Here is an 11,452-nt window from a genome sequence, read left to right on the forward strand (position 1 = left end):
GAAGGGATGGAGGGAGGGAGGGAGGAAAGAGGAGCCTAGTCTTAGAGAAGGGTTAAAGAAGATCCGGCTACGTTGGGGCTCACACATCCACATTGTTGTCGATTGCTGTCTATACGCAGATGAAGGCAGGCACAAGATAAGGTGAGAGCCTGTGATTGGGCAGTGGAGAAGGAAGGTGGGCTCATAATTTTATAGACGAGTACAAAGAGTACAGAGGGACAGAGAAGAAGGGAAGGAGAGGAAGAGACAAGATGGAACCTGTAGAAGAGGGAGAGGAGCCAGAAGCACACAGTCCTGGGAGCCATAAGTAGTGGGGATTTCTTAGATAGATGACGAAATAATAAGTAGGGTGTGTCTGCTCCATCTAGGTGTGTAGCTTTTGTTTATTTCAATTGAGTTTTGAGTTCATTGTTCAGATGTTTTGTGGGTTGAGAATTTACTAATATAAGTATGACTGATAAATTACAAGTCTCTAGATTTTGATCTTACCAGATTACGGGGAGATGTCTGGGAATGTGAACAGAATCCAAAGGAAGAAAACCACGAGATGGACAGTCGCTAAATTGAGCTAGCCATGGAGGTGATGAGACTACTGGGGCCAGAGAGTAGCCGGTGTTGGCATGGGGTGGTGCCTTCTTTTATATTTCATGAAACACATTGTTATGAGAGCTTTTATTGCCTCTAATGAATGCCCAGAATGATAAGGAATAACACGCAGAGTGGTTTTTATACGTGTCTGAGAGGGGAAATGCTGAGGTTAGAAATGCTTATATATTTGTTGGAACAAGGAAATATAGATAGATGGACATTGTAACCTCAGAATTACCCCATCTGCTTTCAACCTCACACACCATTCCTGACACAGGACTCTACAGCTCTGCATGCTTGTCCTGAGAACCCTTTAGCTCCTGGATCTTCTGGGGCAGAGTCTTGGTCCAGAACTGCAGCCTTCTGGCCTTCAGGGCTCGGCCCACAGCAGGCTGGGTGTTCAGCTGCAGATACTGCTCATCTTGGTCCATCACAGGCCAGGAGGGTAGATCCTCACTGTTGGGGTTCCTGTGGATATGCCAGCCAGCAGGGAAGAGTGAAGGTCTCTCTGACCCAAAGCCTGATCCCCATATTTGGTCAGGGCAGTGGATGAGCTAACCAAGGTTCTCAGGGGACAGATGGACTAGTTTACCGATATAAATACAAATGTCACCAGCAGTGTCTACTTCATGTGAAGCTAGGGGAGCTTGCTAGTTTTGTGTCTCCTCAGAGGCAAAATCTAGAGAATGCTACCCAAAAAAGTGTGACTCACCCACCTGGTCTCTGTAGTGTAAACAGTAACTGAAAGCCATAAGGTATCTGCCTGAGTGTGCCCTGGGTTGAAGACTATCATGTAATTAAGGACACACGCCTACAAATGGAACACACCCACATCGATGCCCTAGATGGAGACTTGACCATAAGGGGATTGAGGATGGGGTGCATTCTCACCCATTTCTTGCAAAGTTGGCCCAGTACTTCATCACCCTCCTCTTCAGCAGCTCCTCCTCCTCGGTGAGGTCAACTGCAGACAGAAGGAGATCAAGAGTCCAAGTCATAACCCCCCCCACCCCCGTTCGGGTGACACCTCATGCTCTCCTACAGAAACCACAGCCTGATGGCGAACCCTAGGCCTGGTTTATGCCCTCTCCCTTCCCCACTCAGAACCCAGGATCCATCCAAAGCACTACTTGAAGTCTCTCAGGTTCTACACCAGTGAGCTCTCATTCCTTCTAGCACAAGCTAGACTAGGAAAGGTTCAGATTCTATCCCTCGTGTATTTTAGGGGGAGCTTGGGGTTTTTTGAAGCTCAGATATGACGAACACTTTATCCAGTTCCCTCCCAGTCTCTCAGTTTCCCCCAACTGGCCAGAGAGCTCACTAACCCTCAGGAACTCATCTGATGCTCCATTCAGCTCTAGGAAAACATGGAAGACTCACATTTCATGCCCCAGAAATAGGAGCCAAAGATAAAGACAGCGTCATCACCGTGGTCTGCCTTCGGATAGAAGGGCCTGACATGTTTGATGAAGCTGAGCAGATGCTGGAACTCATAGAAGTAGACAGGAGCCTGGGAACCTGGGGGTGAGGACATAGGTTGACATCATGATTTCTCATATGGAGCGCCTCTGCCTAACCTTTGGTGACAAGAAACCTTGCCCTACAGTTATCTAGAATTAGAGTTGAGTGGTGAGCTCCAGACTGGAGCACTGGATCTGGTAAACCTTGGTTAAACACTGACCCAGCTGAAAACATTCCCAGCTGAGGAGCTGACAAGACCCTGAGTGTAACTCACATGTTTCCTCCTCTAGACCTGGATAGGATGCCAGCCTTTACACTAGACATAAAGATTTAGTGAGGGAAAGCTGCCTTCTATCAGAGACCTGACCAAGACATGGGTCTGGCCTGGACACTCCAGAGCTCACCTGGGTCCCACAGCTCTGAGCACCCCCTGTCCTTGCTTTTGTGCCAGATGTACTCACGCTGGAAATGTGCCACTTGGAGAGCAGGGATCACAAACATGAAGTCTGCCAGCATCTCCCTGAACTGAGTTTGCAGGGTCTCTGGGTCCTCAGTGTCCCCCATGTACTCCTCCATTAGCAGGTGACTACATTCTGAAGGCAACATCTACACCAATAGGAATCAGGAAAAATGATGACAGGCAGGAAGAAGCCTCTGAGTAAGGAATGTGGCCAGGGATGAAAGAGGGTCTAGGGGGAAAGGTAGAAGCTTTGCGGTGATCCCATCGTATAGGAGCACGTGCACATGTGCTCGTGCATACACACACACACACACACACACACACACACACACACACACAGAGAGAGAGAGAGAGAGAGAGAGAGAGAGAGAGAGAGAGGTCTAGGAAAGTATATGGGATCATCTCTATCAATACAGAAGCCAAGGTCTCTCTCACCATTTGTGGTGCTGTGTTCTTCAGAACAGCTGGCAGGGTCTCTCTGGTTATGCTCTCTATGATATGATAAAGGCCCATGATCTGGGAGGCAGAAGATAGTCTGAAGTATTGGATGGTTTGGAACTACATCAAAGTATCTCTGAGTTCCCACCACCCACCATTTGAGTTTACTTCCTCAGGGGCTTAGAACTAGGTCTCACCGTGGGAACTCCCCAGCCACATTCATCCCTGTTGATACCAATGATGCTGGGGACAGGGTGAAAATCCTTAGAGGCCAGCAGCTCCTGAGGATTCTTGGGTAGGAATTCCCCATCCNCCACAGCAGGGATCATCTTGAAGACCTATACAGCATTGACAGTCAGTGCTGAAGACCAATCCTATAAATATTCTAATGCCCATAAATATTCAAAGCAATTCCCTATATCCTATCTCATCCCAGGGGTCTATGCATACTCTAGAAGAAACTTGATAATAGTTNGTCTTCTTTTTGCACACTGTACTGAAAGGCCACCAAACCATGGAGATGAGTTAGCACATTTGAGTAGTGCGTGANTGATGGTAATCCCACACCCTGTTCATCAGGTCTTCCAAGACACACGATTCTCCCAACCTGGTTAATAGCCAGGATCTCTTGTTTACTCTTTGCTCGAAGGCAGTGGATCAGGGCTTCTGAGTCTGTGGCTTCACAACCAGATAGGTTGGCTACTGTCTGTAAATGGAACAGACGATGGTTAGCTCATCCCTCCAGGCAGGGAGCAGAGTTTCTTTGATTCTAGTAGATGCCATTACCCCTAAATACCACACCGTAGTGTTTGTTGTGTATGAAAGGAGTGAGTGGAATTGTTCACATTTTCTATCACTCAGAGGTGACAGGTTGGAAACACCATGCTACCTGCATATTGTTTTGTTATTGCTTTGGGGTGTGTGTGTGTTTGTTGTGTGTGTGTGTGTGTGTGTGTGTGTGTGTGCTCGTGAGCTACTCTCGGGTGACAATAGGTATGAAGGCACATTTTGTGTGTAATGGTCAGAAAAACATTCTCAGCTGTTACGTGTCACCATATTCCTTATTGAAATTTGTCTACACCAGTGTAGCTGGCCTCCCAGGGAGTGCTTTCTCTTTGATTCCTGTATCTCCATAGGAATAGTATGTTTTCTGAAAGATATGAAAATGACCAGCTTTGTATGGGTTCAGGGAATATGAAGCTGGGACCTCACCTTTGCACAGCAAATAAGTTTACCCAGTGACCCTTTCCCTCAATTCATGTGTTCTTCTTAGATTTCCTTTTTATCAACTCAACACATGCCAGGATCATCTGGGAAGAGGAACTTCAGCTGAGACTATTTCCTCTATCAGGTTGGTCCATCAGCAGATCTGGGCATTTTCCTGATAAATGACCAGTGCAGAAGAGCCCACCTCACGGTGGGCAGTGCATCACAGGGCAGGTGTTCTGGGTTGTTTAATAAATCTAACTGACGAAGCCATGGGTGACAGACCAGGAAGCACATTGCTCTTTGGTCTCTGATTCAGTTTTGGCTCCAGGTACATGTCTGATTGTGTACTTCCCTTCAAGATAGATTATAAACTGTGAGATGAAATAAACCTGTTCCTCCTCATGTTTTTTTTTTTTTTTAAACAATGGTTATTATCACAACGGTAAGTAACAAACTGGGAAACCATGCATAAGGGTTTTTGCTAAAGACAGAAGCCACTGGAGAGAGGTTTGCTGTCATATAACATGCTCAGCATACATAAAATTCACTTAACTGAATACCAGAGCATCAGAGGCATAGATTGAGGTAGCAAAGTGGGGGCTGGTGTTCTTGAGGGCACTTACCTTGTAGACCACCTCTGAAGTGTCAGAGATGAGGCCAGGCAGCAGGGCCACTCCACTCTGCATAATGGCTCCATGAAAGAGTCCTTTGGACATGGGGGACAGAATATGGGAAGACACACTTGTGCCTCCTGCCGAGACTCCAAATATAGTGACCCTGTCACGGTTGCCTCCAAAGTAAGCGATATTCTTCTGCACCCAGCGTAGGGCAGCCACTTGGTCCAGGTATCCCCAGTTGCCTCTGGCGTGTTGGTCTCCAGTGCTATGAAGCAGCAGGAAGAAGAATGCATGGCTGCCCATGTTCTACTAAGTCCCCATTACCCAGCCCAGTCCCAGGCTCACCTGAAGAAGCCAAGGATCCCCAAGCGATACTGAATGGCAACAATTACTACTTCCTCAGTGGCTGCCAGTTCAGATACATCATTCATGGAAGCAGATCCTACAACCAGCGCACCACCATGGATCCATACCATCACCTGGAGACAGCAACTCAGATGCCAGGAGGCCCACACACAGCCCAAGCTCATCTAGACTGCTCACTCAGTTATCAACTGCCTTGCTCTGTGCAGGTTGACCTACAAACAGATCTCCTCAGGATCTCAGGAAGTGAGCTGCAGATGGGGTGCTTTAGGCCTGGGAGCATATTTGCATCCCCACTTCTCCAAAAGGAAATCTCAGCATAGATTAATGAGTCTATGTCTAAATTAAGGTCATCCTTACCCTCAGACCCATCTAAGTAGAATAAGAAAGGAGTGTCTTCCTGAGGGGCTTTCCTGATTGCTAATCAGAATGGCCATCAGATCCCATTGGCAGACCAGACAACTTGTAGCTAGAGATTTGGGTGATGTCAATATTCAGCTCTTGTGCACCATCCTGAGAGGGTCTGCCAAGTTGATAGAGGAATTCCTGGTTTAATCAAATACCTACACGCTCTTACCTTTCAGAGTGCCAGAACTCTTGAGTCACACACAAACAGGTTTAGGCATCTCACCATGGGTTGACATGACTTTCTTGAACCCCCCAAAATAAGACTACTCATTTTGGTTTAAACTACAGTGGAGCTCAGAGTTATTTTGTACCTTCCCATCTTCCAGGGAAAGAAATGAAGACTTCCCCAGATGCCCATAGCCTGACACTCACAGGCAGGTTAGAGCCCTCCTGGGCATGGGCTGGTGTATAGATGTTGAGATACAGGCAGTCCTCAGACATAGGAACCATGTTCAACTTCATCTCCTCCATACCTTCTAAATTCATCATAGCTGTCTGTAGACACCTAGTGAAAATGGAAGAAAGGAAGAACTGCCCATGGTAGGAGGCACCATTCCCTAGGAAGAGGCCTTTTGGATTGTATAAGAATAGAGACAGTTAGTAAAGATTAGTAGGCATGCATGTGTCCTTTAAACATTGTTCCTGATTATTCATGTGATGTGATCAGTTCTCTGAAACTTATACCTCTGTGGTTTCCCACCTATGGTTGATTATAAGCTGGAATTATAATCCATAGTAAAATCTGTCTTCACTAATTTGTGCATGTAAGGATACTTCATCACAGAAATGCAGAGGGAACTAAGATACTTGGGTATTGGGGTACTGTGCCCACATAGCAACTAAAGGAATGAGTGTGCAATACCATTCCATAGTGTAGTGAGACATTCTTCTGTTCACTTTCAAGTACCAACAAGGTACCTCCTTGTTCCACATAGTCTCCAGTTGGAGGCATGTGCACTTGTCCCTTAGTCAATGGCACAGGGACAGTGGGTGGTCACAGGGACTGTGAAGAATGGCCTCGGTCTCTGCTCCTTACTGCAGTTCCCACAACTAAGTCCCTGCAGGTGCCGAGCTCTGACCCAGCAGCCTGGCACAGCTGTTCCACTCTATAATCCTTAGCACATTCATCAGGAACACACATGGGAGAGACCCCTCAGCACATGCAGAAAACTGCTACAGAGCTGAGGTGGAGGAAGCACTGCAGTGTGGTCCAGAGCGCAGGCCTGAAGTCCCCTGGGTCCAGAACTTTCATGGCCGGCTGTGAGGTCCCATCTCTCACACCACTCCATGGCTCAGGGGCCTCAGGAGGTGCAAAGCGCAGGGGTCCTACAGGAGGCTTGGCAAAGGGGATTCCCAGGAAGGCGTGGACAGCGATGTCAGTGTCCTTCACGTGGACAAGGCTGCCTCTCACCTGGCCCGTGTGCGTGTTCCTGATGAGGCTGGCTGAGTCCTGGCCTGTAAATGGAGAGATGCCATCAGCTGTCACCACACTTGGGTCCTTCTACCTCATCATCACCATGGTACATGGGGAAGGCAACCTGGTCCAGCTCAGCTCAGCAGGAGGATAAGGAGATGAGGGCTTCTGGATTCCCTAGGGCCAGACACCTTGTCCACTGACCCTCTTGCAAACTGATGGAGCACCTCCCTAGTCAGCAAAGTGACAGGCTCGGAGCCACTTGGCATTAGGAAGGAATTATTGTCATTATCCATGTTCAGTAGGATTTCTAGCCACAACCACACACAGAGGAGGGACATGTCCTGCTTGTTGTTCTGTCCCTGTTGCCTCCTCAGTATGTGCTAACCTCAGACACCTCTGACCCCTGTGTGCCCTGGTGGGACATTAGAAATTATGCAATCTGCATGCTGTCACCTGTCATTCTCAGCCAGCTCTTTTCCCTTCCTGGTGTCTTCCATCCCACAAGCTCAGCCTCTGACTTTGCAGAACTGGGACAGCTCTGACCCAAGTCCCCTGTGCTCATTTAGATAGTCTCACCATTCACATGCTGGAGGAGAAGCAGGAGCCCACTGGCTACAACACACAGCCAACCACGAAGTCTAGCCAACAGCATGGTTGAATCTCTGGCCTAAACCTGTGCTGCTGCACATGAGAGTCTCACAGCAGGAAACAAAAACAGACTGGCCTGGCCCAAGCAAGGATTTGTACCTTTAGGGGTGTAGGTGTGGACATTTGATTGGATCAGGCAAAGTTCTTATTGCAGAAAAACTGATAAGGCAGAAGCCACAGAGAGCCAAGAGCCAGCAGGCAGGCCAAGCCACCTCTGCAGTTTCTCTTCCTTCCCTGGCCTCTTGGACAGACCCAGCATGGCATCTGAAGTCCTCCTGCAATGCCAGGATCCCTGACCTCCAATATGGAATCATTATGAGCCCTGACTCTCTTCCTCACCATCCCAATGTAGGTGTTGGTGTGGAGATCAGGGAGCAGAAAGCTGTAACAGGAGAAGCCATGGGGCTCCTATCAATAGGTACACAGTCAGGATTCCACGCTGAAGAGAAGAATAAGGGCAGGGGCTCTGAGTGTACCTTTCACCCTCAAGAGTCCTCTGTGCTGAGAGCACATCGGACTCACTCAGACTCACTCTGAGACTCACTCAGAGCAGTGAGTCCACCCTGGAGGCTTTTGTCTGTTATGGTGACCTTAGAATCGCAGGTCCCCCCCCCCACTTAGGTCATGAAAGACACTGAAATTGTGACACTTCTGCTTCCCCTCCAATGTGGCCTCTCACATTGCCAGCTCATGTTTAGATCAACTTCACTGTCCACTGGCAAACATTTTACCCTTTCCTACCATTTAGTTATGTATAATGTACCTGTATGTATGTGTATGGGCACTTAGCTTCCATTCCATACATGCAGAGGTCAGAAATCAATTTGTAGCAGTCAGTTCTATCTGTCCACCATATGGGTTCAGGGACCAAGATTAGGTTGTTATGCTTGGTAGCAAACTCCCTAACCAGCTAAGCCCCTTGTCAGCGCCATCCCACCCCACTTCCACCACAATCTGTCTTTGATGGGTTCTGGTATACATGTTCAGAATAGTAGTTTCAGATCAAAAGTCCTAGTAAGCTATATCAAAGAATATACAACCAGGAGTTCACAACTAGCCACACCCCCATAGTCTGGCACTGCTGGTTTCCTTTACAGCCCTGGTTTCTCCTGCCTCCCTGATCCAGTATTATGCCTTTAATATATGTTTGTCCAATCTGTGATCCTAGGCCTTCCTGGAGGATGTTCTACTTTGGGCATTGAAAGGTCTCCAACTCCTCCGATCTCTGGGCCAAGCAATTTCTTTTTGTTTCCTGAACCTTCTTGTGCTTTCTTTCTTTCTTTCTTTCTTTCTTTCTTTCTTTCTTTCTTTCTTTCTTTCTTTCTTTCTTTCTTTCTTTCTTTTTTTCTTTCTTTCTTTCTTTTAAAGATTTATTTATTTATTGTATATGAGTACTCTCTAGCTCTCTTTAGACATACCAGAAGAGGGTATCGGATCACAGATGCTTGTGAGCCACCATGTGGTTGCTGGGAATTGAACTCAGGACCTTCGGAAGAACAGTTGGTGCTCTTAACCACTGAGCCATCTCTCCAGCCCCTTGTGCTTTTTTTTCTTAACTCCAAACTGCTTTGTAGCTCAGCTGGAGGAAAGTCCCATATCCTCTACAAAGGACATTTAATAGCATTCAGAGGGCAGAGACAAGGTAAAAATGTTGACTGGTTTTCTTCTGTTGATGGAGTTAGGGACACAGTTTAATCAACAGACAGACAGACAGACAGACAGACATTGAAACAGAGGTCTAAAAGCAGAGGCTTAAAGTTCATGGAAATATCTGCATTGAGACACCACTCCACACCCATTTAGTATATTCAGTGTTGGCAGAGATATGGAACACCTGGCACCCCCATACATGACTGGGGGAGATTTAAAATGGTGTAGTCATTTTGAAAGTCAGGGTGATATTTTTTCTTCAAAAATTGAATACACCCTTGTCCTATGATTGAGAAATTCTTCTTTCAAGGCGTTAGCACAAGGAAATTAAAGTATTAATCAGTAAAACAACAAATAAAGAACAGCAGCAAAAAACAATTCCAAAGTGTTAATAAGAGTTTCATTAACAACAGGAAAAAACAACGGAAACCATATTCATATATGGACTGATGTCCTTTGTCAAAGATGGCAGTTGAATGTCCAAGACAATTAATCGATTAGTAACAGAATGAGTCACCGTGATTTCTTTTCTATGATAGAGTAGCCAGGGCCCTAATGTTTCTAAATCATACACTATTCCCAATCTCCTCCATCAGAAAGTGGTTGCCAGGAACAGACATCAGAGGGTGATTGACATAAATTAACATGGCTTCTTCCTACTGAATAGGGGCAACAGGAAATTCTGTAAAGGGGTGGGGAGGGGTAGGAAAATTAGAAAAATTGGTTACACTTAAGAAAGCTTTAGCACCTGTTATCCAGTCTCTGTATGCCTAGAAGAGTCAGGGCTTGACTGAAGTTCTGGCTGAATCTGTCTGAAAGGCTAGATAAACCAACTCCACCAGGAAATCAGCAGCCGTCCCTGAAGCTGTTCTGGAAGCAAGTCTCTGGACAGCATCAGAAAGCAGGGGCCTGGAACAGCAAGTCACTCCAGCATCCCTGAGGGTGAATCTTGCCAAAGCTGTACATTCTGCAATACAAAAATTTCACAACCAAAATTTTTGTACCATTAGGATATTCGTATAGACTGTGCAAAGTGCTAAGGATGAAATTTTGCTCCTTGTCTGAGCAGGTGAACTACAACTGTCTTTTTTATGAGTTAATTTGATCAATAACCAACTGTAATAAATCTTCATTCAGTGCCATATGAAGGAGGGCACGAAGCGTCTTGAGTATTTCATAGCCAACACGATTTATTGTCTAATTTTAGCTGAAGTTTTGGCTAGAGACATTTTTATTTCTGGGCCAGTTACAGGGCTGTTCCCATGTCGAGGAACCAGCAGATCAAGTTGCCTGTCCTGTTTGATTTTCTCGAATTTTTTCTCTTCTGTAGCCAAGCGTTTCAGGGGGTCTACCCTTGTCATATCTGATCCATATCACCCTGGAAGGGGTCCAAAGACTTTTCTCCTTTCCTGTCAACACAAATACAGAGTCTCTCTCCCAAACTGGCATATCCTTGCTCCAGTAACCAGAAATCATTAAAGGTATAGCTTGACCTCTCTCCCAGAGGAATTTTAATACAACCACCAAACTCATCACCACGTGTATTTTGATAATTAAAGCAATTCAAAGCAATTCAAGCAATCTAAACAAATATTATCTGTTGAGACAGTGCTTTTTCACTGTCCCCTGCCTTGTTCTACATGAGATCAAGGCCTAAGTTATTTATACATCATGTAAACTCCCTTCTATGGAGGATATCTCTGTGCGTATATACTTCTTTTTCTCTGTATATAACTTGAATTAACATAAATTTCTATTATCTGTCTGAGGTAAGTTTTTTCTACCTACCCCCTGCTCTTTGATCTGTAATTTAAGATCAAATGCCTCAACATATTTAACCATCTATGTATTTAACTTTAATTAAATTCCATTGTACTTACTGTATAAGCCTATTTCCAGGCTCTGATTTTTGTCACACCAGGCTAGACAATCCCAGAAATGTGTAGACCACGTTCATAGATCCCGAGAGTTTGCCCTGGTGTAGAGCTTTTCAAATTTTCTTTGAAGCATTTTTTTCATTCCTTCCGTTCTCCCTCCTTGCCTTTATTTCTTACGTTTGAGATCAAAGGTCTGGATTTCTTTATCTCATGTATACTTAAAACCATTTAAACAATTACCACTATACTCCTTTCTACCCTTAAAAACAATTAAAACAAAATTTATAAATTATCCTTTATTTATCTGGTGGCTGGA

At 45.7% G+C, this 11,452-nt stretch overlaps 1 protein-coding gene across 7 annotated transcripts; it reads right to left on the reverse strand.

Annotated features, from left to right (window-relative positions):
• Positions 1–869: 869 nt before the first annotated feature.
• On the reverse strand, positions 870–7,613 carry LOC110337517 (pyrethroid hydrolase Ces2a). 7 transcript variants are annotated; one of them, XM_021220479.1, is made up of 12 exons: positions 7,538–7,613; positions 6,795–6,999; positions 5,917–6,049; positions 5,119–5,252; positions 4,780–5,038; positions 3,555–3,653; positions 3,145–3,285; positions 2,945–3,025; positions 2,511–2,655; positions 1,969–2,106; positions 1,480–1,552; positions 870–1,056 (listed from the first exon to the last, which is right to left on the reverse strand). In XM_021220479.1, exons 1-12 carry the CDS (start codon positions 7,611–7,613, stop codon positions 870–872), a joined length of 1,671 nt encoding a protein of 556 aa, XP_021076138.1. The 7 variants fall into 7 exon arrangements, with proteins under 7 accessions (XP_021076138.1, XP_029388400.1, XP_029388402.1 ...); XM_029532540.1 differs by having other exon boundaries at positions 2,945–2,996; positions 3,116–3,285; XM_029532542.1 differs by having other exon boundaries at positions 3,555–3,649; positions 4,776–5,038.
• Positions 7,614–11,452: the final 3,839 nt, after the last annotated feature.

This window comes from Mus pahari, chromosome 20 (genome assembly GCF_900095145.1).
Source record: "Mus pahari chromosome 20, PAHARI_EIJ_v1.1, whole genome shotgun sequence".
In the NCBI taxonomy this organism is placed as follows: domain Eukaryota; kingdom Metazoa; phylum Chordata; class Mammalia; order Rodentia; family Muridae; genus Mus; species Mus pahari.